Consider the following 26,790-nt stretch of genomic DNA (forward strand, 5'->3'; position numbering starts at 1 on the left):
GCATAGGTTGATAAATTTACATATCATTATGGTTTCATTGACCTATAGTTGCACTCTATATCCACCCATGCCTCCACTGTTATAGCACCCCTGAGGAAGTTGCAATTTGGCATTGTAATGTGTTAGGTAGAGATGACTGAATTTACAGACAAAAAGAAGCAAAAATGGTTTCTTAGCTCGGCAACTGGCTTATTAGCCTGCTGCCATTTAACTCAGTGCTGCTGCATGCCACTCCTCCCTGGGTGCTGGAAAAAGCTGGATCCAGTCCTAGAAACTTCGTCCCATTTCCCAGGACGGGATCCAGCTTTTCCCAGCACCCAGGGATGAGTGGCACAAGGCAGCAGGCTGATAAGCAGACTGCCACGCTAACAAAGTGTTTTACTTTGTTATACTGTAAATTCGCCCTTTTCTATTGTTAGGCCTATTGCCTCTAGTTCCTCTCCACTGGTTACCGTTGGGGTGATAACTATTCCAGTTATATTGTTATGCTTCATTTATTTTCTTTACTTTTTTACAATGTTCTTTTTCTCCTAGTATCAAACTAGTGTTTTGGTTTAGGAAAATTATATAGAGGTTTAGAGGGACGTGGTTGTATAAGCACCTTACGTGTTTTACGGTTTCTTGGATGTTTTTTTTTTCTACTATGGAGTATGCATCTTTTTTTGTGACTGGCAGCTACTAGACTCTTGCATTGGAGAACTTGTACAGCAAAACAATTATCAAGAGAGTCTATAAAATATATTGTTCTGCTTCATGGAAATATACTTATGTAAAAAGATTAGTTACATTCTAGTGTGCACGTTGTAATTTTCATACTTTATTTTTGTGGTTCACATATTTAGTCCTCACTTACACATACAGTAGCTTTTCAGGACTGTATACTAAGTCCGCAATCAGCAAAAAACATCCGTAGTGCAAGCATAAGGCCATGTTCACACAATGTCTTCCCCCCCCCCTAAAATGATGTCTGTTAATTGATACTTAAAATAACGTCCTCTATTTTCAATCCTCAATGATTTCCATTGGACACAACGGCCGTTAATTGACAAAATGCATACAATAAAAGACGTTTGCAGCGGCCGTCAAACTAATATTCAAGATATTTATTAGCAGCTGTTATTTAGCAAACAACGGACGTTATTTTAAGTTGTTTACACAACTTAAAAAATGCACAATGATCAGCCATGGAACGAGCAAACACAACTATAAATCATTAGTCAGCAGCACATTTTCCGAAACAGGTGTGAACACCAGTATAAGGCCATGTTCACACAACGTATATTTTCGTAAAAGTACAGCCATTGCCGATTGCAACAAAGCCCTTGATTATTACATAAATATGTGTTACCTTGCCGTCTGTGGAATCCTGGCTGAAGTGTATACACATAGTAAACGCTCCGGCCAGGATCTCTAGCTACACCGCAAACAACTGACATGTCAGTTTTCTGCGGCCACTATTCACTGAATATCGGCCGTAGAAAACCCTGTCAGTGCACACTATGGAGCGAGCGGCTCCAGCTGCACGCTCCCTATTGTGCAGTGGAGAGTTCTGATGCAGGCGCGCACGGATGCGCTTGCATCAGAACTCTGTGGTGTTAAAGATCATCCGGTCGCTACTGCAGTACTGGCCGGGATGTTCTTTAATGGTCTCTTATGACGTCTGAACATAGCCTAGAGGGTCATGAGACTGAACATGCGGTCACTCACTGCCAAAACAATCCTGTCAACAATCGATGACACCTAAACACTGATTGCTAAAATGGTTAAAGAAACTTCAGAACTGCCGCCTTCATTCTACATTTTTAGACTGGGTTCACACTACGTATATTTCAGTCAGTATTGTGGTCCTCATATTGCAACCAAAACCAGGAGTGGATTAAAAACACAGAAAGGATCTGTTCTCACAATGTTGAAATTGAGTGGATGGCTGTCATAATGGCAAATATTTGCTGTTATTTTAAAACAACAGCTGTTATATTGAAATAATGGCAGTTATTTACTGTTATATGGCTGCCATCCACTCAATTTCAACATTGTGTGAACAGATCCTTTCTGTGTTTTTAATCCACTCCTGGTTTTGGTTGCAATATGAGGACCACAATACTGACTGAAATATACGTAGTGTGAACCCAGCCTCAACCAGTCATAGAACTCTAATGGCAGCATCTTATGACAACTGCACCCTGGTATATGTGTCACCTGGTAACAATTTATACATTGAGGTAAATTCATTAAGGGTGCCTTCACACCTACCGTATCGCAGTAGAAAATCTGCGATCCGCAGCGGATTTGACAGTGCGTATTTAATGCTGTGTTCATTCATTTAGTTAAATCTGCTGCGGATCCGGTTTTCTACTGCGATACGGTAGGTGTGAAGGCACCCTAAAGGCGTTTTTTGGAGGAAAACAAAAATGTCACTGCGTTTTTTTTTCCAAGAGCCTGGAATAAATTCAAAAGCAATAGTCCTTCCTGCTGGATCTACTTTTGTTTTTGGCTCAAAGCATTACATCAACAACTGCATTTGTGTTCCCATACTTATCGGCTGCTGTAGGTCCTGCAGGAAATGTTGTTTTCTGCTGACGTGTGTCCGAGACAGGAACTGTCCAGAGCAGGAGAGGTTTTTTTTATCGGAATTTGCTGTTGCTCCAGACAGTTTCTGCTCGGACAGAGATGTCAGCAGAGAGCACTGTGTCAGACTGAAAAGAAAAAAAATATTTTCCGCAGGATATACAGCATCTGATGGGAAGACTTGTTAGAAGTATGAGAAGACTTAAGATTTTTGAATATAAGTTACAAATCTACATACCTTTCCCCAACCACTTTTACCTTCAAATAGCTGCTTTTAATCCAAGATCTGTCCTGGGGTCCGTTCGGTAGGTGATTGTCTATTGTTTAAACTTGCAGCACTGTGCCAAACGGCTGTGGTCTAGATTGTGTATGCATTAGGCTGGCACAATCTCTCTGTCCCTCCTCCCCGTCCTCCCAATCATTAGGAATGCTCCAGGCAGATTTTCTACTATTCATCACCTGTGTCAACACGGCACATGGGCTGGATCGTTAAGGCATCCGTGTAGTTTTCACTACAGAGGAATAGGAAAAGTGGTGAAGAGGGTGGGGAGGAGGGGTGGAGGGATGGTACAAAGTTAGGGCACAGATACTCCAAGCCACGGCACAGAGCTGCAAGTTTAAAAGTTGTTTTTTAGGACAATAAATGCATCACCTGCCGAACGGACTCCAGGACAGATCTTAGATTAAAAGCAGCTATCCAAAGGTACAAGTTGTTTGGGGGGGACAGATTGTGGGTACAGAGTCTCTATAATAGTACAATGCAATACTGCTCAGATCAAACGCTTAAAGCGTAACTATAAAATATTTTGACCATTTAGTTTTAGTTAGCTTAGGTCATGATAAGAATTTTTGCAATATACACTAATAAGCTAAAATGAACAGTTTTTTTAAATACATGAAGCTGAATGTCCCCTCAGAGCTGTGTTTGCCTCTGTGTTGTTTCTGCATTCCTGCTGGACACGCCCTTCCCTGGGAATCTGTACTGACTGTACGGACTCTGACAGGAGGATCAGATAACAGCCCTGACACAGACAGAAAGAAAACCTCCTCCCCCGCCTCCTAGCATCACATTCTCCCCCCTCCCCTCACAGAGGTCACTAAGCAGAGCTGAGGGTGTTGTGTGTGAGGAGCAGCGCAGGGGAGGAGCTGGACGGAGGGACAAGAACCCAGCCCTTCACCCAGGGGGGACATGCCAGCCATGACTCCAATGTACTGCATGAGGGAGAGTGGGTGAGTCACTGAGGGGAGGACTAGAAGTCCCAAAACAACACAGCTGTAGTCCTTTCATAGTACATATAACATTCACTATCAGATGTCTGCAGCAGGTGCCCCCACCTCCATGGCTGACATTATCCTACAGTGTTATGAGAGGAGATTACTGTATCTGATCCCACTGTGTGTGATACCATCTGCTGGAGCTTTGTATCTAATCTTACATTGTGATACTGTATGCTGGGGCTCTATCTGATCCCACTGTGTGTGATACCATCTGCTGGGGCTCTGTATCTAATCTTACTGTTTGATACTGTATGTTGGGTCTCTATCTGATCCCACTGTGTGTGATACCATCTGCTAAAGTGCTGTATCTAATCCCGCTGTCCACTGTGTGTGATACCATCTGCTAAGGTGCTGGTCAGTGGATGAAGGGACGCAGCCAGAGAGATGAGGGATAGGCCAAGCCCACTTTCAGTCAGCCAGAAGAAAAATTCATTTATTCTACTGAGCCAAACAACTGGGGATATCTCGGCAAGTGCATAAGCTATTAACACAGTTTAGGGATCTTTTAAAGGGTAACACGCAGGGGGGGCAAAGTGTAAAAATCCCCTTTTGCACTTATGGTACTTAACCCCTTAAGGACAGAGCCAATTTCAATTTTTGCGTTTTAGTTTTTTCCTCCTTGTGCTTAAAAGGCCATAGCACTTGCATTTTTCCACCTAGAAACCCACATGACCCCTTATTTCTTGCGTCACTAATTGTACTTTGCAATGAGAGGCTGAATTTTTGCATAAAGTACATTGCGAAACCAGAAAAAAATTCAAAGTGTGGTGAAATTGAAAAAAAAAAAGCATTTTGTTTATTTGGGGGAAATGTGTTTTTACGCCATTCGCCCTGGGGTAAAACTGACTTGTTATGTATGTTCCTCAAGTCGTTACGATTAAAACGATATGTAACATGTATAACTTATATTATATCTGATGGCCTGTAAAAAATTTAAACCATTGTCAACAAATATACGTCACTTAAAATCGCTCCATTCCCAGGCTTATAGCGCTTTTATCCTTTGGTCTATGGGGCTGTGTCAGGTGTCATTTTTTGCGCCATGATGTGTTCTTTCTATCAGTACCTTGTTTGCGCATATACGACTTTTTGATCGCTTTTTATTACAATTTTTCTGGATTTGATGCGACCAAAAATGCGCAATTTTGCACTTTGGGATTTTTTTGCGCTGACGCCATTTACCGTGCGAGATCAGGAATGTGATTAATTAATAGTTCGGGCGATTACGCACGCGGCGATAGCAAACATGTTTGTTTATTTATATATTTATTTACTTTTATTTATAACCTGGGAAAAGGGGGGTGATTCTGACTTTTATTAGGGGAGGGGGCTTTTTACAATAACAACACTTTTTTTTTACTTTAACACTTATACTAGAAGCCCCCCTGGGGGACTTCTAGTATAAGTGCTTTGATCTCTCATAGAGATCTCTGCAGCATAGATATGCTGCAGAGATCCATAAGATAGGCACTCGTTTACTTCTGGCTGCTGCAGCCGGAAGTAAACGAGTGCCGAGGCGGGGACGGCGCCATCTTGGAGCGGTCCCCGGCCGGCCTCAGAAACGGAGATCGCTCCTCCGGGATAACATCCCGGGGGAGCGATTTCCGCCACTAGACACCAGGGAACAGCTGAATCCGGTAATCGGATGCAGCTGTCATGTTTGACAGCTGCATCTGATTACTGTATTAGCGGGCACGGCGATCGGACCGTGCCCGCTAATACCTGCGGTCCCGGGCTACAAGCGGCACCCGGGACCGCCGCGGTTCAGAGCGGGGTCGCCGCGCGGCCCCGCTCTGAACGTCCTTACCGGCATCAGGGCGTAAATATACGCCCGATGTCGTTAAGGGGTTAAGCTTTAACGTGCAGAACATCCACATGACAATTTACAATCCACAATCCACATGGTAGTGGTGGAAACTATAGTGTCTTTAAGCATTTAACAAACTGCTTTATCTGATGATGTCATGATTTGTGGTCGCTTTTAGAAAGCATAGCACAGACGCCAGCCAAAACAGAACAACGATTGAATAATACAAGTTAAGGTGTCACTGTGATATAAAGCTTGTTTGCAATTTCAATTTCAATTTTTTTTTTTTTTTTAGTTCTCAAGTGTTAAAACAAAGTTATAATTACTTGAAATCCAGCTCCAGTCTCCTAAAGGCAGCTTTTTAATCTTGTGGTGGTCGGGAAAAAAAGAGGCTAAACACAAAGTCCCGGTCAATGTACAGAGTTCAAAGCGTTCGTCAATCAAATGACTGCCTTCTCTCTGAGTGTGCAGATGACCAGCACTTCCTGCATTTAGCTTTTTTTTTTTTCAATCAGCACAAAACTAAAAAGCTTCCTTCAGGAGACTGAACCTGGATACAGGTAAGTTTAGCTTTGTTTTAAAGCATAATAACTAAAAAGAAAAAAAATATAATTAATAATAATAATGTAAATTACAAACAAGTTTTATATAACATCCGCTGTTGATTTAGATTTTGAAAATTATATCTACAGTGACACTAAGTTAAACAATGTGAATAATAAAACTCTAATTTCCCTGCAAAGAATATAACAATTCCAGCAGATTATGACCTCCATATGAACTGTGCCAATTAAAACTTTCGAGATTCGCTTTGGTTATGACACAGATTTGTTTCTCTTTTTTTTTTTTTGCACAGATGAAGAATGGAACACAGTATAATTTATCTCTTGTACTACGATAACTTGTATGGGAATTGTGTACAATTGTATAGCCTGGCAGCTGTAGCAAAGCACTTTAGTACGCTGTATATACTGTAGAAATATTATTAGTCATTAGAGAAGTCTAATGGTAGTCTTGATATCTTTAAAAGATCATAGACTTGTCCATGAATATAAGACTTGTATTAAACCTTTTAGAACAATTATCTAAATGTGACAAATGCCCTTATAGTTTTATCGTTTTTTTTCCCCTAACCACCTCCCTCGGCCTCTCTCAGCCTCTCTCAGCATTCTAACTCTCCAATACCCTGGAACTGGTCTTCTCCAGACTTTGCCCAGTTTTCTACTTTACTATAACTCTACCACTGAGCTCTGCACAACCTTCTTTCCTTCTTGGCCACAAATTCTAATCCTCCTCTTGACACCCCAACCTAACACATAAGAACCTATGTGAAATAAACAGCCAACAATTCTTAGACACTGCCCCCTATCAATGCCCCCTATCTCTACCCTCTCCTGTCCTAATCTGTCTGACGAACAATACCACAAAACCCTCAAAACCATCCTGGTTGCACCCCCCCCATACCCCAAACAGCTCTAACATTGATGGCCACAACCCTAGCACACATCCAAAACACGTTTTTGACGGCTCTAGATGTGCTGAATGTGTGTGGAGGAAATCCAAGACAATGGCAGACCTTTAACATAATAGGTTTGTGCTTAGATGCTACTACTCTGCTCTTCATTCTGCAAAGCAATCCTACTTCACCTCTCATTTCTTCCCTATGTCATAATCCAAAACGCCTTTTTGATACCGGCCAACTCTCTCCTCAAACCCAAAGTTCAGACACCCATAACTAACCTCTGCGCTGAAGACCTAGCCTCCTATTTCAAGTACAAAATAAATATCATCCATCAGGAGATCATCTCCCAGTCCCCAAGTAGTGTTGATCCCATTCCCTTTCAGCCGTTGAATCAGTGACAGAGGAGGAATTGTACAGACTCCTGTCACCCCACCACCTGCTTTAGTGACCCTATTCTCTTACACTTCCTCCAGTCTCGGTCTGCTGCTCTTACTACTTACCTAAAATCTTCAACCTCTCCCTTTAATCTGGCATTTTTCCCTTGACTTTCCAACACTCAGTCATCACCCCATTACTGAAAAAAAACTTCTCTAGAACCATCCTGTACAGCCACCTATCGACCTGTTTCTAATCTCACTTTTATCTCTGATGTCTTGGAAAAACTAAGCTTCTTGTATTTCCACCCTTTGCTAACCACCTGACATCTTCATCTCTGTCAGTGGTGCAACCATAACCCCTGGACAGCAAGCCCACTGTCTTGGGGTTATGTAATGGTGCGTTTACACAGGCAGATTTATCTGACAGATTTTGGAAGCCAAAACCAGGAATGGATTTGAAAAGAGGAGAAATCTCAGTCTTTTCTCTATGACCCGTTCCGTGTTTATGGTCTGTGCCTGGCTTTGGCTTAAAAAATATGTCAGATAAATCTGCCTGTGTAAACGCACCATTAGACAGATCAATCTTTACATTCTTGCCAACTAAAAAAACATCTCTAAAATCCGTCCCTTCCTTACTGTCAAATCAGCTAAAACTATCCTTGTTGCTCCGATTCATTTCCACCTAGATTACTGCAATTCCTTACTAATCAGCCCTCTCTTCTCTAAACTCTGCCCCCTCCAGCCCATTCTTAATGCAGTAGCCAGGCTGATCTCTCTATCCAGCCGCTATACCAATGCCTCCCCCCTGTGCCAGTCACTAAACTTGCTCCCTATTAAAGGGGTTATCCAGCGCTACAAAAACATGGCCACTTTTCCCCCTATCTTGTCTACAGATTGGGTGGGGTTTTAAACTCAGTTCCATTGAAGTAAATGGAGCTTAATTGCAAACCACACCTGACCTGGAGACAAGAGAGGGGGAAAAGTGGCCATGTTTTTGTAGCGCTGGATAACCCCTTTAAGCACAGAATACAATACAAACTCCTCCTGCTCACCCACTAAGCTCTCCACAGTGCTCCACCCCCCCTATATCTCCTCCCTCATCTCTGTCTACCGTCCTAACTGTGCTTTATACTCTGCTAATGACTAACGCCTAACATGCTCCTTATCCCGCACCTCTCACTCCCGTCTTCAGGACTTTACTCGAGCTGCACCAGTTCTAATTATGCATGGAATGCATTACCTGAGATGTCAGGCTCATCTACAATATCTAAAGCTTTAAACGTTCCCCCAAAATTTATCTTTTAAAGCAGACTTATCAGGTTACCTAATCTGATCACAACCCCCCGACCCCCCCCAAAAAAGCGATTATACCAGCAGGTACATCGCTTTAAGATTTTTACATCAATAGACCAGTGCCGGCACAGGGATGCTGGTGCAGCAGTCCTTTTTTTGAACCGCGGCCCAGTTCCCGCGCATGGCGCTGGCCTATTCGAGGTCACCGGCCTGGCCTGAAGCGCTGGAGGCGGGCCCCCAGTAAGACGTTCTGCTCTCTCTGTGACGTGGCTGCATTAGAATCAATGGAGCTGTGTCACATAGGGAAGTGGAGGGGGTTTCGTCACACTGGGGGCGGGTGGGCCCGCCTCCAGTGCTTCAGGTCGGGTTGGTGACTGGGAATAGACCGCGCGTGAGAACCAGGCTGCAGCACCGGCATCCCTGCACCGGTCTATTGATATAAAAATCCTAAAGCAATGCACCTGTTGGTACATTTGCTTTTAGCACTTACCATGCAGGCATTGGTTGGTGACTGGGTCCTCACTCATGATTTACAGTATAACTTGATAATTATATGTCTGTAATGTCTGAATTTTGTCTATGTATGTACTTCCAGAATTGTTAAGTGCTGCAGAATCTGCTGGCACAATATATATATGAAAATCATCATTATTAAAATAAAGTATTTCCATGTCAACTAAGGGTACGTGCACACTGAGGAAAAGATGCGAAAAGCAAAATCAGCTACATCAAATCTGCTGCAGACCCTGAACATGTAAATGGACCCTTACCATATGTTTTTCTTCATTTCTGCCTCTCCTGTATTCACAAAAAAGAAACATATTGGTGATCATTATTACAGATGTTCTCATTGTTGTATGTGATCATGATTAAGCTCTATAGCCCGAAACGCCGAAATGTATTTATGAATTAATATTGAATTAAAAGTTACATTTTAATATTTGTAATCACACGGGAGTGACGACCCTCAAACTTTGCCTCACCTCGGGAGTGACAGGCCACTTTGCCAATCACTGGCTGAGTCACTGTCCCGTCTCAGTCAGTGATATGGCAGCAACATGTTAAAAATGTGTGAGCACTGGATAACCCCTTTAAGATTAAGAAAATAAGTGTAGCAATAACTAGGCATTGTCTAGTTAAAACCTGATACTGATGAGACATTAAGAAAAAACTACTTATAAGATTGTACATAACAGTGTGTGTACACTAAGAAGTCAGGCAGTGGCAGCTATTACATCCAAGTGCTTATGACCACTGACAACACTAGGGATGGTCCGAACCTGCCGAGGTTCGGGTTCGTACGAACCTGAACCTCGGCAGGTTCGGACCATCCTTAGACAACACCAAAGGGCAAGCTTTAATGTGTTCACAATTAGATGAATCCAAGATAACAGCAGGCAATTATGCCGTTTCACAACTGCTAGGGAGTGTTAATTGGAGACTAGAGTAACAGTTTAGCAGATCTTCTCAACATAAACAGGAAACCTGATTTAAGTGGAAAACAAAGTTTATATTTAAAGGGATCAACTATTTTTATTTTTAATACAAATTAACCCCGTAGTGCTATATCATGTAAATACCCTTTAGGCTATGTTCACATTATGTTCTTTTTCAGTAAAGAACGGACGCTGATTACAATGGAATCAGTGTCAGTTCTTTACTGCAGGGGCGGCATTGCATTGACGTTAATGCAATGCTGTCCGCTGTATGCACGCATCGTTATTCTAATGCCGTTCTTTAGAACAGGCGTTAAAATAATGCACATGCCTATTATTTCTGAACGGTGTCCACTGAACAGCGTCCGGAAGTAATAGCTGTTCACACAATAAAAAGTCGGCCGGTGCCCATATGTCCTGAATGCAACCCAGGGGCCTGCAGTTTAATAGCGTCCGTTAAAAACTTTTTATATGTAGCTTCCCCTAACATAAAACATAACAAACATCATATCCTTGTGTAAACACAAACCCCTCCCCCCTTCAGCAATAAAAAAAAGAGCATTTTATTTTCAATTTCACATCGCAAATAATTACTTTCTGGTTTTTCACCACATTTTATGGAAAAATTAAGTCTGTCATTGCAAAGTACAATTAGTGGCAAAAAATAAAGGCACATGTTTGTCTGTTGGTTAAAAAAATGCAACTGCTATGGCCTTTTAAACACGAGAAGGAAAGAATGAAAGCGCAAAAGCAAAAATTTGCCTGGTCCTGAAGGTGTTGAAAGGGATATTCCACTCAACTTAACACATAACTTTTGATATGTTGCTGCCCATGGTGAGACTCACAATTCGTTCTGAACATGTTATTATCTTTTCAGTTTTCTTTCTCCAGTTCTGAGTTGCTCTCTGTATTATGTGTGCATTATTATTGGGACAAACCGGTTTGAATTTCAAGCAGGTAGGGGAGCACAAGTATTGATAATTTACCAGAAATTATTGCTACATTTTATATTTACATTTCAGCTTAAGGCCACGTTCACACCATGTATATTTTCATTAAACAATGGCCGTTGTTGCAGGTTTGTGGTTGATCGCTTTAATTACTATGGAATCCCGTCCGGAGTGTATACACGCTGTATACACTCCGGCCGTGATTCAATGCGGCCACACAAAAGACCTGACATGTCAATTTTGTGTGACTGCTATTCATTGAATAGCGGCCACACAAAATTAACTGTGCCTGCATGTGCCCACAATCCAATTCCAAAGAAGTAATATTCATCTGGCCTGTACTGCAGTACCGGCCAGGGTGAACTACACAGCAGCCGTTCTATGACACGGCCGTCTCACAGAACACCCGCTGTCTTACAACGTGTAAACGTGGCTCTATGTATCATGTCTTTAGTAAACTGTCGGATATAGCATGTTGTGTGTACAGATGAAGAAAGTTAAAAATGAATCCTCAGCTTGAAATTACAGTTTCTACCAGAAAAGGACTCTTTAGGTGAAATCTGTATTAAGTTTTATGTTTGAGAGACTGGAGATGAAAGATGTGCAATAAACCAATAGTATGAAATAGCATAAAGTAAACCTGCTGCATCAGCCTCACTAAGCATAGGTGTCTGTCTACAATGAAATACTGTGGGAATCCCTGCTGGTAGACAAGATGATGAAGCCTTTATTAATCCTGGCTATGAATGTTGCTTATGGGACAGCCAGCTTAAACAGGTGATGCTTTGAAACACTTCCAGTTGGCAAGAACTACCATGGTCTGGCCCTTGAAATAAGCAAAGACTTCTTTTCAACCTAGTACAAAAGAGCAAAGGATTAATGTGCTGCACAGGTATCAAAGTGTGTGAGGTAACTCCTAATGTGGATCTTTCATTCTGATGAACACCAACACCTTTAATTCTCTCTGAATAATAAAACAGAGCCAACTGCTCCCATTCATTCCTTTAAACATCAAAGTTAAACACAGCAAGCTCGGCATTACTTCAGGAACTTAATAAATAAAATTGACTGGAAATGTGATCAGAGAAGAGGGATGACATGCTTATGAGGCTGTAAATATGGAACGTGGTATGGGGGGTTGAGGTGGGTGAGGAGAGGGGAGTTGCCACTGGAGGTGGAGTCATTGTTGCTAATGGGGGGGGGGGGGGTAGGAAGGGGTTAAAATTGCAAGATAGATAGAGGGGTGGAGATGGGAAGACGACTGCTGCACTGTATTGTTGGTTTCCTACAGGTGTAGCAGGATGTGTTGCTACATTACTATCTTAATTTACTACAAGTAGAAAAGGATTCATTGTGTAGTGTGATGTTTGGTTAAACTATAATAGACTCTCTATTTTTTTACAGTTTAAAGGCCCAGGGGAAAAATATCTTTCTTATGAAACCCAACTTAAAAGTTGACTTTTATTATGATACTATGTATAAAATAATGTAGACAAAAATGAATTAAAAACACAGTCCTCTTTTCATTACAAGAGAACTCTACCAGTCCTAACATTCTGTCCATCTACTAGCGGTGTGAGAACTCTTCCTGACCTGAACCTGTCTAATGTACCTTTTATGTCTTGTTTTGAATCTTCACTCGTAAGCTGTTATGGGACACTACTTTGAGGGTAAGTATCTGAGGATTATCCACAGCAAAGTTGAGTCCCTAAGATAACATTGAAGCTTGGGAATCCCTTAGATTCTGATCCTAAGCTTGGCCCCCAAGGCTAATCTGCTGTATCTCAGAGAATCCACATCAGTCTAGGTAGGCCTAATTTCACATCTATATGACATTACATTAGATGCGTATGAAATTAAAAGGAATCAGTTAGATGTGGCTCAATCAAAGCCACACTTCTGCTCCTAATTTTGCTTTAACTACATCCTGCAAATAAAGTACATGTATGTCATTCTGCATTAAAGGGGTAGTGCAGCGCTCAGAAATTATTCACAGAATAACACACATTACAAAGTTATACAACTTTGTAATGTATGTTATGTCTGTGAATCGGCCCGTTCCCCGTGTCCCACCACCCCCACCCGTGTACCCGGAAGTGTGGTGCATTATACATTACCTGATCCGTGTCGAGGGCCGTCCGCCATCTTGTGCCAAACGTCATCTTCGGACGGACGGCCGAGTCGCTGCCGCCCGTCCCCCCTCCGCTGCGTCACAGTTATGCTCAGCCAATCGCGGCTGTGCATCGGATGACGCTGCAGAGGGCGGACGGCATTCGGGACAAGTGGAGCTGTTCGCCGTCCACTCGAAGAAGACGTCACTCGCTGAAGATCGGAGACGGGTGTCGGCACGTGACAGGTGAGTATAGCGCACCACACTTCCGGGTACACGGGTGGGGGTGGTGGGACACGGGGAAGGGGGCCATTCACAGACATAACATACATTACAAAGTTGTATAACTTTGTAATGTGTGTTAGTCTGTGAATAATTTTTTTACCGCCGCACTACCCCTTTAATGGGTTTAAGGGGAACTCCAGCGATACCATAAAAAATTTAAATGCACAAAAAGCGGTGCAGTCACTGATCGCAAAATTGTTTCCCACTTGTCTACACTGCTCCTAGCCCTAGATGAATTTAAAAACAAACAAACAGGAAACTACATCTCCCAGCATGTATTGCACCTCAGAACTAACTGGCCAGATAACTGTCCCTGCCTTGTAGTATCTGCCCACCACTGCCTCGATCTGCTTCTCGGATTGCTCAGTAAACACAGTATAAATCTTTCTGTCTATCTATTCATCTACATAGATGAACAAAGAAAGAGATTAAACAACAGTGTCTCCTTTCCCCTATACTACTCAAGAGTGGCTTTTGTTTTCCTGCCCTTGGCCAGGTGATGTCAGTGGTGGGCAGAGTTACAGAGGTGTTAAAATTTGCCAGGCAACCAAACAGATATCATGACTTTTTACAAATAAAGACCACTGATAGGATTATGCTCAAAATATAAGCAAAAACATTCATTGAAAGAGCTAAAAAATAACTTTTAATGTTTCATTTTAAAACATTAATGGATATAAATGTACACAAAACCCAATATGAGAGCCAAAAAAATAACCAATATCTTACCAATCAGATGCCTGTAGAAAGTGGACACATGACATCAGAGGCAGATGCGGCAGATTTCTCCTAATTTCTCACTGTGTTGTGTTTGGTTTTCTCAGTATAAAAAGTTTGCAGTATGTGTGGATGGCAGGTCTAACTTCCAAAAGCTGAATGAGAGCCGTATATGGGACATATAGCTGTCATGCCCTATAACAGCTCTACAGTATCCTACGTACATCTCACCCTTAAAAAGAGCGACTATACGTGCCAGTCGCTACAATTCTACTTACCTATTAATGGTCATCTGTGGAGCTAAACATATAATCCCTGAGGATTTCCCCAATGGGATTGAAATGCATAGGAACTTCATAACTGATTATCTGGTAGCCACTGTCAATAGAAGAGGGCAACAGTGGCAGAGTCGCTCTTTTTAGGGCAGGAACTCTGTCTGTCTGTAAGGTATACATCTCCTATTTCATTCAGCTATTGGAAGTTAGACCCGCCATCCACACATACTGTGAACATTTGTCCTGAGGAAAAGGAACACCAGCAATAGTGTGAGAGATCAGGAGAACACTGCCACACCTGCCTCTGAGGGTCAGTTGTCCAATTTCTACAGGTAGCTGAACGGTAAGAAAGTGGCTATTTTTTGGGCTTTATTATTGGGTTTCGTGGACAGATTGTACCACATCACTGGGTTAGAAATACATCTTTATAGGAATTTATGCAGTTTAAAAAACACATACAGCTTTGGTTTAGATCCTACTTACATTTCTTCATAAAAAATAGGTGACAGCTTACCTCACACCCCACTACCTGGATTACAGAGTGAATATACATTTAGTGTGTGTTTCTATCAACATATGCAGACTTTTATGCATAATGGAATGGCGATCAGGTCTGATTAGTGACTCGATGCATGATATTTGTTGCACATACTTGTGTGTTTTAACAGCACTCTTTTCTAGAAAACAATGCTAAGGTTTGTCAAATAACTTTGAAGAAGTTCAAAGGCAGGAATATCTAATGACCGGAGAGTTAAAGAGAAACTCCGGGGGGAAAATGTTTTCTTTCAAATCAACTGGTGTGATTTGTAATTTACTAGTATAAAATAATCTCAAGTCTTTCAGTACTTATCAGCTGCTGTATGTCATAGACATAGATATGTAGGACATACAGCACTCCATAAGTACTAGAAGACTTGAGATTTTTTTTAATAGAAGTAAATTACAAATCTCTGGCACTTTCTGACATCAGTTGATTTGAAAGAAAAATGTTTTCGCTGGAGTCACCTTTTAACGATTGATTGTATAGATTGTGGTGATGCATTATTAAGCAGGCCACTATTTTGGAGGACTAGAAAAAAACCTGTGCTGTATTCGACTCTCTCTGGCAGCTCTATTCTTTCTCTATTAAGTTGCCGGAGAGAGCTGAGAATAAATGGAGCCGTAGGTCGCGTGCCGTACCCGTTGCTCTAATTAAAACAAAGAAGCCGCGGGTCGATATGGAGATCTCCAGTTGGTACAAAGGTTGGACCACTGCAATTTCTTATTTCTCCCCCTCCTCTATCTAAGTTATCATGTTTAAATCTAGAAACAAGCGTAAACCATGCAAAAAATCTACACCTACTCAGGGGCAGGTGTAGATGTCTACGCGAGCCCTGTAACAGGAGAAGGTCCTACTGGCTTTATCAAGAGGTGTGCGCAGTCGGTAAATCAAGCTGGGTAAATAGGGGAGGGGCTTTCTATAAGACTGGTGTACAAGTCCCCCTACATGCTACTGTGAGTAATCACAAGCATTTCAGAGTATGTTACTGCAATCAGGGGTGGTCTTGGCATTTCTGGGGCCCCAAATGGTAATGTCCAGCCCCCCCCCCCCTCGACATGAGCTCCCCCCCCCTCCAGTAGTCCTTTTATAACCCTCCTACCACCATACAGAGATTACATATTGCCTCAAAACTGCTCTGAACAAAACAGGAAGATATTACCAATGATACCATTACATAATACTGCCACACCATGACCCCTATCACTACAGACCCTATAACAGAGTGCAGTTACATCCAGTGACTTACAGGAGGCGTCTTCTCTGATAAGCGTTTTTACTTCTTTTTCTTTCTCTCTCCATCCAGCGTGGGCCACCTTGAAGTCTTCTCCCAGCTGTAAATCTTCTCTCCAGAATCTGTCAGAGAAACATTTTAGGCTCCAACACATTCAGTATTTAGGTCCCCTGTACCCCTATATAGTAGTTACACCCCTCTGTGCCCCTATATAGTGGTTACAACCCTCTGTGCCCCCACAGATTTAAGGTGTCCCTGTGCCCCCACTTAATAATTAGGCATCTTCTGTGCCCCAGTATAGTAGTAAGGTATATAGGCTCCTCTGTGCAGTCCCAATGTAACATAGACCGCTGTGTGCTGCCCTCAGTAGTATATACTCCTTGTGTGCTGCCGCCAGTAGTATATACCGCTTGTGTGATGCCCCAAGTATTATATACTCCTTGTGTGCTGCCCCCAGTAGTATATACACTCCTGTGTGCTGCCCCCAGTAGTATATACCCCTTGTGTGCTGCCCCAGTAGTATATAGACCCCCTGTGTGCTCCCCCAGTAGTATACAGACCCCCTGTGTGCTCCCCCAGTTATATATAGACCCCCTGTGTGCTGCCCCAGTTATATATAGACCCCCTGTGTGCTCCCCCAGTTATATATAGACCCCCTGTGTTCTCCCCAGTATACTATATAGACCCCCTGTGTGCTTTCCCAGTCTTATATACCCCCTGTGCGCTGCCCCAATTGTATATACCCACTGTGTGCTCCCCCCGGTTGTATATACCTCCTGTGTGCTCCCCCACTAGTATATAGCCCCCCTGTGTGCTCCCCCACTTGTATATAGCCCCCCTGTGTGCTCCCCCCGTTTATATAGCCCGTGTGCTCCCCCCGTTTATACAGACCCTGTATGCTTCCCCCCATTTATATAGACCCCCTGTGCTGTCCCATAAGTATATAGACCCCCTTTGCGCTTCCCCCCACCCGTTTATATAGACACCCTGTGTGCTCCCCCAGTTATATATAGACCCCTGTGTACTGCCCCAATTATATATAGCCCCCCGGTGCGCCCCCCCCCGTTTATACAGACCCCGTGTGCTTCCCCCTATTTATATAGACCCCCTGTGCTGTCCCATAAGTATATAGACCCCCTGTGCGCTTCCCCCCACCCCGTTTATATAGACCCCCTGTTCTCTCCCATAAGTATACAGACCCCCTGTGTGCTTCCCCCCTTTTATATAGACCCCTTTGCTGTCCCATAAGTATATAGACCCCCTGTGCGCTTCCCCCCACCCCATTTATACAGACCCCCTGTGCGTTTCCTCGTTTTATATATACCCCATGTGCTCTCCCCCCCTCCGTTTATATAGCCTCGCTGTGCGCTCCCAAACCCCCCCCCCCCCCCCCCCCCCGGTTTATATAGACCCCCGCTGTGTGCACCCCCTCCCATATAGTGTATAACACAAAAAAAACACACATACTAACCTGGGTACGGGAGTCTCCTCTTCTCTTCACTCTTGTGGCCGCAGGAAGTGTTTTCCCTGCGGTCACAAGAGGCCCCTCTCCCGTTGTCATGGCACCGGCTCTCCAGTGACTCCTCGAGCGCCGGCACCAGGAACACAGAGTGGCCTCTTGTGACGGCAGGGAAAAAACTTCCTGCGGCCACAAGAGTGAGAGACAGGGAGGGAGCCAATGGCTCTCACCCTGTCAGTGCTGCTGCTGCCTGTACATATGTGCGCTCTTTATGAGCGCGCATAGTTACTGTTAAGATCGCAGCAGCGGGACAGCGGTCTTGGGCACCAGAGCGGGGCACCCCAGGATGTCGGGGGCCCCACGCAATTGCGTGGGATGCTTGGTGCCCGAGACCGCTACTGACTGATATACAGTGGTTACTTCTATGTTACTGGGACATTTCAGAGTATGTTACTGCTATACAGTGGTCCCTCAACAAACGATTGGTTCAAGAATGACCATTGTATGTTGAAAATATTCTACGTTGCGACCAAAATTCTATGGAAAACTGGTATTTGGTTCTGAATCTTCCAAAATGTCAGCCCAAAATGAGAAAAAAATAAGTCTTAAAGAAAAATAAGCAGCTAACTAATATAGATAAAGCAAATCCTTACATACAACAGTCAGAAAGAGCTACTGGAAGCTGTAAATTACTTTCTAAGTGGAAGATTGGAGCATTTTTAGAGTCCTTTACAGAACACACAGGATCCCAGAAAAATAAAACGAAGCCACCCTCACCTGGTGCCCAAAGGAGCAGCTCAAGCTGGCACAGGTAAAGAGCAGCACAGGGCATGTAGTATCACACTACTCTAGAGAATCACTACTAGACAGCCAACCAGTACATGCATTTCAGTAATACTGGGGTTTTACTAGTAAAATGGCCAGTTTCTTTGGTTGATCATCTAGTTATTCACATGTGCTGCAGATCCTGACTGTCCATAGCATTGTATGTTGAGTCTGGTCTCAAGTTACGATGGTCCAGGAAGGAACATTGTATGTTGAAAATATTGTATCTTGAGGCCATTGTAAGTTGTGGAAGCATCATAAATAATGTATATAAGGGCTATGGCCAAGACTTTAAAGTAATGTAAGGACCTTCACTAAATGTTGCAGTCGTTCAGCCTCACCTGTAAATATGTTTGTACTGTAGTTCCCCTTAAATTCCTGTCTTTCGTATTCAGTGAAATGTTACAGATACATTGCGGTAAATACGGAATTTTGATTATGCATGCTTTCAGACAGTTCTATTTTGCAGCAACTGCATTTCAGTGAATCAATTTCCATTTTGTTATTGGTATTAAGAAAAGCAAAGATGTTCTAACGTATGCTTGGCTCTAGGAGACCAATAAAAATAAGCAAAAAAAAAAAAACCCCCACTGAAAGCAAAAAAAACGATGTGGTTTATCCCTCATGCCAAGATGCTAGTACACAGGCATATGGAATTAATTACCTTATCTCATAATGTTTGCTGAGCCTTTCAAATGATGGAAGCAGATATGTCATCCTTTACAGATAACTACTAAAAGACTATATTTTCTTCTTTCAGTGAAGGGCAAGTAGAAAAGACATCTGCTGACACAGTGTGCAATGCAAATCCCTGTACAATGATACACTGCAGCTGGCAAGCACTCTATGCACTATATCTGCAGTAGGATGACAAAGGAATCTGCAGGACAGGTCTGCACAGCACAAAATCATAAAAAAACATGCAAAATAGGATTAATTGCAAATTTATAAGCAGCCTTTCATTTCCACCCACTAACATCTAATTTATAAAGAGGCAAAATCTATGCCTCTTTTAATGCATTCCATTATTGTATTAGCCTTTTCAGCCACTGCCTGGCACTGATCACTAAAGTTGAGCTTACTGTCCACCAATACCCCCAAGTCCTTTTCTTAAGCAGTTTTACCCAGTATTTTAATATTTAGCACATAGCTGTACTTGATATGATATTATCCTCCTCTGTGGCGATTACTTTACACAGTTTAGTATCATCTGCAAAAATGGAGATTCTACTCTGTAGCCCCTCAACAAGATCATTAATAAACATATTAAAAAGGAGTATACCCAACACTGACCCCTGGGGTACACCACTAGTAACTGTTACCCAATCAGTGTATGTTCCATCAATGAACCCCCTCTGTTTCCTATCACTCAAAAAAACAATTTTTATTTGGTATTGTGCCGAGAAACTGGCGTAAGGCAAATGTAATGCCGATCTTCAAAAAGGGCTCTCGAACTTCCCCAGGTAACTATAGACCCGTAAGCTTAACGTCCATTGTGGGGAAACTATTTGAGAGGCTTATAAGGGACTACATCAGGAATATGTAGTGGCTAATAGTATTATAAGTGATAACCAGCATGGTTTTACTAAGGACAGAAGCTGTCAAACCAACCTAATATGTTTCTATGAAGAGGTAAGTAGAAGCCTGGATGGCGGCGCGGCTGTGGATATCGTGTACCTGGATTTTGCAAAAGCGTTTGACAGAGTTCCTCATGGACGTCTGATGGGTAAGTTAAAGTCTATTGGTTTGGAAAATTTAATGTGTAACTGGATTGAAAACTGGCTTAATAATCGTACCCAGAGAGTGGTGGTCAATGATTCCTACTCCGAATGGTCCCCGGTAATAAGTGGTGTACCCCAAGGGTCAGTACTGGGTCCTCTTCTGTTTAACTTGTTTATTAATGATATTGAGAATGGAATTAACAGCAATGTTTCTATCTTTGCAGATGACACCAAGCTTTGTAGTACAGTACAGTCTATGGAGGATGTGCAGATGTTACAGGATGACTTAGACACACTGAGTGTTTGGGCGTCCACTTGGCAAATGAGGTTCAATGTGGATAAATGTAAAGTTATGCACCTGGGTACTAATAACCCGCATGCATCATATGTCCTGGGGGGAGTTACTCTGGGAGAGTCACTGATAGAGAAGGATCTGGGTGTACTTGTAGATAATAGACTACAGAACAGCACACAATGTCAGTCAGTGGCTTCTAAGGCCAGCAGGATATTGTCATGCATTAAAACAGGCATGGACTCTCGGGACAGGGATATAATATTACCGCTTTATAAAGCTTTGGTGCGGCCTCATCTGGAGTATGCTGTCCAGTTTTGGAACCCGATTCATAAAAAGGATGTTCTAGAGCTGGAGAGGGTACAAAGACGGGCAACTAAACTAATAAGGGGAATGGAGCATCCCCATAGTTATGAGGAGAGATTAAAAGAATTACATTTGTTTAGTCTGGAGAAGAGACGTTTAAGGGGAGATATGATTAACTTATTTAAATATATAAATGGCCCCTACAAGAGATATGGGGAAAAGATGTTCCAGGTAAAACCCCCTCAAAGGACAAGAGGGCACTGCCTCCGCCTGGAGAAAAAAAGGTTCAATCTCCGGAGGCGACAAGCCTTCTTTACCATGAGAACTGTGAATCTGTGGAACAGTCTACCACAGGATCTGGTCACAGCAAAAACAGTAGAGGGCTTCAAAACAGGGCTAGACAAGTTCTTAGACCAAAATAATATAGATGCATATGTATAGAACCTATCACCCCTCCCCCTTCCCTGTATCCATCCCCTCCTTGGTTGAACTTGATGGACATGTGTCTTTTTTCAACCGTATTAACTATGTAACTATTGGAAAGAGAAAGGGGAATACAGCGCACGGCGCACATAGTGTAATTCTGCAGGGTAGGTTGGTGTAGTAGTGAGTGATAGAATATTGCTCACCTTTGCGTGTCGTGCTACGAGCCCGACACCGCCAGATGCTTTAAACGCTCGCTGCCCACCAGGGGTCCGACTGGGTCGGTAGAAGAAATCGGTGTGCAAGATCACTTTATCCAGGCAGGATACGTGGTGTACTCTGGTGTCCGGCGCTGAGCGGATTTTCCAAAAATTATCAAGGAGATGATGGAGTCGTAGTATTAAAATCTTAAACTACTTTATTGCATGACGTAAAATAAAATACGTTTCGAGGAACATGCCTCTTCATCAGATAATTATCTGATGAAGAGGCATGTTCCTCGAAACGAAAGTACTTGGAAATCTTCGCCTAGCCCCGAACACCCCACAGAACCTTTTGGATAAGCACAAAAAGCTTTCAAAATGAAGAAATCACCACTACGTACGGGACCGCATGTAACGCTACGGGCGTAAGTTACGGCATTTCCGTCCCGAAATAATGGTCTGGTTCATTTTTTACGGCGCCGCATACGATCCGGGCGTAAGTTCATACGTAGTGTGAACTGTGCAGCCGTAGATCGTATACTTTACATTGTACGCAAACTACGTAAGTTTCCGGCCGCTTATTCACGGAACGCGCTACGGCCAGGAACTTACGTAGTGTGAACCCAGCCCCAAATGTAAACTTGAATTTACCTACCTGACCTGTGGTTCAGGTATTGCTTCTAAGCCTGCTGGCACCTGGACTCCTTTTTCCCATTCTTGCCTCCAAGGATCAGCCAATATGTAAAATTCATCTGGCCCAAACTGGAAGGAATCTGGAACTTTCATTGCAGTTATTAAATCGGTACGAAAAACCTGGAAAATAAAAAACAATAAACAGATTAATGTAAAGGGGGTTATAGGAAATTAAATAAATAATATAATACTTTCTGCAGTAAGCTATAAGAAATGTGATCAGAACATCAAACCATAGTGAAATGCAATGTCATTATGTTTATTTATAACACTTAGCCCCCATTCACACGTCCGTGTCAGTTTTTACTGTCAGAAAATCCTGATCAGGAGACCTCAAATGTCATCAGGAAAGTATCAGGATTTCCTGACAGCAATCAGTTTTTAACATCAGGAAACCATCAGGAAAAACCATCAGGATTTCCTGATGAGAAAAAAAAATAGTTCTTAATATGGTCTAGTATGCCAACATACATCACATGTACCCACACAGCCCCTAGTGTACCTGGATGGCCACAGGCTTCAGAAGTACAACTCCCATCATGACCTGTCAGCAAGGCATGATGAGAGTTGTACTTCTTACGGACCACTAGATCCCAAGTCCAATAGGAGGTGCCACTAAACAGAATCTCAACTTGTAGTGACAAGCCCCATACACACCTATGTTCCCTATCAGTAAAACTTAACTTTTATTAAATCAAATTATATACAACAGAAAAACACACACATATAGAAAGACAACACACAGTGACTAGTGATTAAAAGGCTGCTCGCTGTTTGCCGACAAGTGCTGGATTATTGCACTATGCCCTAACTGTATCCATATACTACAGAGAGATGATAAGTCAGGTTTGTGCCCCTGTCGGGGTTACCATCAATTCAATTTACTGACGGCCAGGAATAAAGCTCAAGATATCCCGGTTGTCTCCATACTCTCTATGAGGTGGATGCAGATAAATATAGCAAGGAATGATTGAAGTTGTACTTGTGCAACCTGGACGGCCACAGGCAGCAGAAGTACAACTCCCATCATGACCTGTCAGCAAGGCATGATAGGAGTTGAACTTCAGCAACCTGGATGGCCACAGGCTGCAGAACTACAACTTCCTGAGTGATGGAAGTTTTAGTTCGGGGGGGGGGGGTGTTAGGCAGGATGTTTCAACCCACCCGTCGTCGGCAGCAGCTGGTGGTGAGTCCTGGGCGGGTGTACAGAGAAGAAGACAAGTCGGATGATTGGGTGGCCGCTGTCCGGTCCAGGGGGCCAAGATGACGAGTGGTGAGTTGGGGGTTGTCGGGGTGATCAGCTCATGTCCTGTCGGCTCTCGGGGGGGGGGGGGGGGGGTTGTCTGGGTGGTGGGCAACTGATGGGGGTTGGGTGAGGCATCGGGGTCCTGTCCCGTCCGGGGGGGGGGTTTCTGGGCGGCGGGCAGCTGATGTCCGCTCCGGGGGTGGGGGGGGGGGGCCAGGGTGTCGGGAGGGAGGCGTGGCTGACTGATCGGGCGGCGGACTGGGGTGCCAGTGGTTGCGGGGTCCGGCGGGCTCAGGAAAGTGCCCGTGATTCCGGCGCTCTCATAGACTTCCGGAAGGGTGTCAGTGACTAATTAAAGTCTATGGGTCCGGAAATCCGTCCGGATTTCCTGATAGGAAATCCGGATGGTTTTTCCAGACGTGTGAAGGGGGCCTTACAAAACACAAATATGTAACAATTAGGCCCAAAAATACAAATACCTACAAAAAGGAAATGGCTCAGGCACCTTCTGGTGAGGCAATGCATGAAGTGGAATCATGAAGTAACAGTGAAAAGCTGGGACAGGGAGCTCCTTCTCATGTTTAATGCACCCCTAATAAAATATGAAACCTGTTTATTCTCATAACACAATATTTCCCTGCCTTATCGCTATTTGTGCCTGATCCCTTGAGCATCATTTGCCTCTTAACCCTTAGAGGACCCGGCCAATTAAAATTTTTGCATTTTCGTTTTTTTTCCTCCTTGTGCTTTAAAGGCCATAGCACTTGCATTTTTTCACCTAGAAACCCACATGAGCCCTTATTTTTTGCGCCACTAATTGTACTTTGCTATAATAGGCTGAATTTTTTCATTAAGGACACTTCAAAACCAGAAAAAAATTCAATGTGTGGTGAAATTGAAAAAAAAAAAAAATAATTTCTTTTATTTAGGGGGGTTTCGTTTTTACGCCGCTCGCCCTGGGGTAAAACTGACTTGTTAAATATGTTCCCCAAGTCATTACGATTACAATGATATGTAACATGTATAACTTTTATTGTATCTGATGGCCTGTAAAAAATTCAACCCATTGTTATCAAATATATGTTCCTTAAAGGGGTTATCCAGCGCTACAAAAACATGGCCACTTTTCCCCCTACTGTTGTCTCCAGTTCAGGTGCAGTTTGCAATTAAGCTTCATTTACTTCAATGGAACTGAGTTTTAAAACCCCACCCAAACTGGAGACAACAGTAGGGGGAAAGTGGCCATGTTTTTGTAGCGCTGGATAACTCCTTTAAAATCGCTCTATTCCCAGGCTTATAGCGCTTTTATCCTTTGGTCTATGGGGCTGTGTGAGGTGTCATTTTTTGCGCCATGATATGTTCTTTCTATCGGTACCTTGATTGCGCATATGCGACTTTTTGATCACTTTTTATTCAAATTTTTCTGGATTTGATTAGACCAAAAATGAGCAATTTTGCACTTTGGGATTTTTTTACGCTTACGCCATTTACAATGCGAGATCAGGAATATGATAAATTAATAGTTCGGGCGATTATGCACGGAGCGATAAACATGTTTATTTATTTATTATTATTTATAACATGGGAAAAGGGGGTGATTCAAACTTTTTTAGGGAAGGTTTTTTTTTTTTTTTTTTATTAATAATGACACTTTTTTTTTTACTTCTACACTTATATACTTTTACACTTATATACTTATACTTCTAGTATAAGCACTCTGATCTCTCTGATACTAATACAGGATAGATCAATGAGATAGGCACTTTGATTGCTTCCGGCTGCTGCAGCCGGAAGCAATCAAATACTGAGACGGAATCAGCACCATTACCAGCCCGGCAGGAGTAGGATGTGTGGACAATGTCCCGTTGGAGCGATCCACCCCCTTAGACACCAGGGATGGCTGCATTCAAGTAATCGGATGCAGCTGTCAACTTTGACAGCTGCATCCGATTACTTTATTAGCGGGCACGGCGATCGGACCGTGCCCGCTAATAGCCGCAGTCCTGGGCTACATGCCGCACCCAGGACCGCGGCCCTGCTCTGAACACACGTAGGCGGCCCTGGACGTACAGGTACGTCCAGGGTCGCCTAAGTGTCACTGTCGTTAAATTTTTTTATTTTTTTTTTGCAGAACTCAATAGTACAGGGAATTTTAAGAAACTTTGTAATTGGGTTTATTAGCCGAAAAATGAATTTTTATCATGAAAAAGCAGTTTGAAGCTCTCCCTCCTGTCTTCATTGTTCTCCTATGGAGAGAGAAAGTAGAGGCACCAAAACAGGACAACAAAGAGTTAATTTACGTTCACATCACGGGCTCTATCCTCTGACAGTCACCACTGACCTCTATGACCTCTGAATAGCACTCTGAATAGCTCCCCCACTGTGTTATCCTTTGTTCTTAGCTCTCTGCTGCTGACTAATCTCCCTCCCCCTCTTCCCCTCTCCATAGCTCAGACAGGATCCGACTGATGAAAAACAGTCGAGATTTCCTGATTCTGAGCAGTGGATGACAGAAAGGGGGGACCTGGGAAAAGGCTTTTTACATGCAGATAATGGCATATTTGTCTAATAAACCCAATTACAAAGTTTCTTAAAATCGCCTGGACTATTGATTTCTGCAAGAAAAAATTTAACGACAGTGACTCTTTAAGCTTCACCTGACTAACTACAAACCTGTGCTGCCCACCAGACTGGCATGCCTATTTCAAAATTTGTGAGACCATGCAATGGTTTCTCATTCTACCACTGTCCCAAGTTTATGCCAATAGAAGGCCTGGTTTGCTGATGGGATCTACTAATTCTATAACTCATCTACCTAAATGTCTGACATGCTGTTCATTGGTAGATTTATTCTTCATATTACTGTTCTACAACATGGACATTCAAATGGCAACTAACCAACTTTGCATGCATTTATGACAAGTAGCCCTATATCTGGCAATAAAATAATTTGTATCTCAGACTTTTCACCGGGTTCCCCTTCTCTTATTCCCCTTTCTTAGGGACTTTGGTAACGTCCCTTTAAGAGTGAATTTGGTACTGCCCCTTTAAGAGCAACTTTGGTGCCGTCCCTGTAAGAGCGTCTTTGGTACCGTTCTTTGAGAGTGACATCCACAGCGGCCTTATAATGGTAAAGAAAATTGCTTGAATTGTGGAAATCTGTATTTATGTCAGTGAGGCAAAATCGTTAAAGGGGTATTCCCCCCAAGAGCAAAAAAATTGTAATGCTCTCAAACCTAGCTGGTCTCACTCACCAAGTCCCCCTGAGTATTTTGAGCCGTCTCCCATCTTT

The 26,790-nt window shown here is 43.0% G+C and overlaps 1 protein-coding gene across 6 annotated transcripts in view; it reads right to left on the bottom strand.

Moving 5' to 3' along the window:
• The window catches only part of JADE2 (jade family PHD finger 2), a 260,373-nt gene that overhangs the window by 119,107 nt on the left and 114,476 nt on the right, over positions 1 to 26,790 (bottom strand). For all 6 annotated transcript variants that reach the window (XM_069969992.1, XM_069969999.1, XM_069969979.1 and 3 more), the window contains exon 4: positions 22,215 to 22,372. In XM_069969992.1, the coding sequence (XP_069826093.1) occupies positions 22,215 to 22,372 (158 nt within the window). The remainder of the gene's footprint in view (positions 1 to 22,214; positions 22,373 to 26,790) is intronic.

This window comes from Dendropsophus ebraccatus, chromosome 1 (assembly GCF_027789765.1).
Source record: "Dendropsophus ebraccatus isolate aDenEbr1 chromosome 1, aDenEbr1.pat, whole genome shotgun sequence".
Lineage (NCBI taxonomy): Eukaryota > Metazoa > Chordata > Amphibia > Anura > Hylidae > Dendropsophus > Dendropsophus ebraccatus.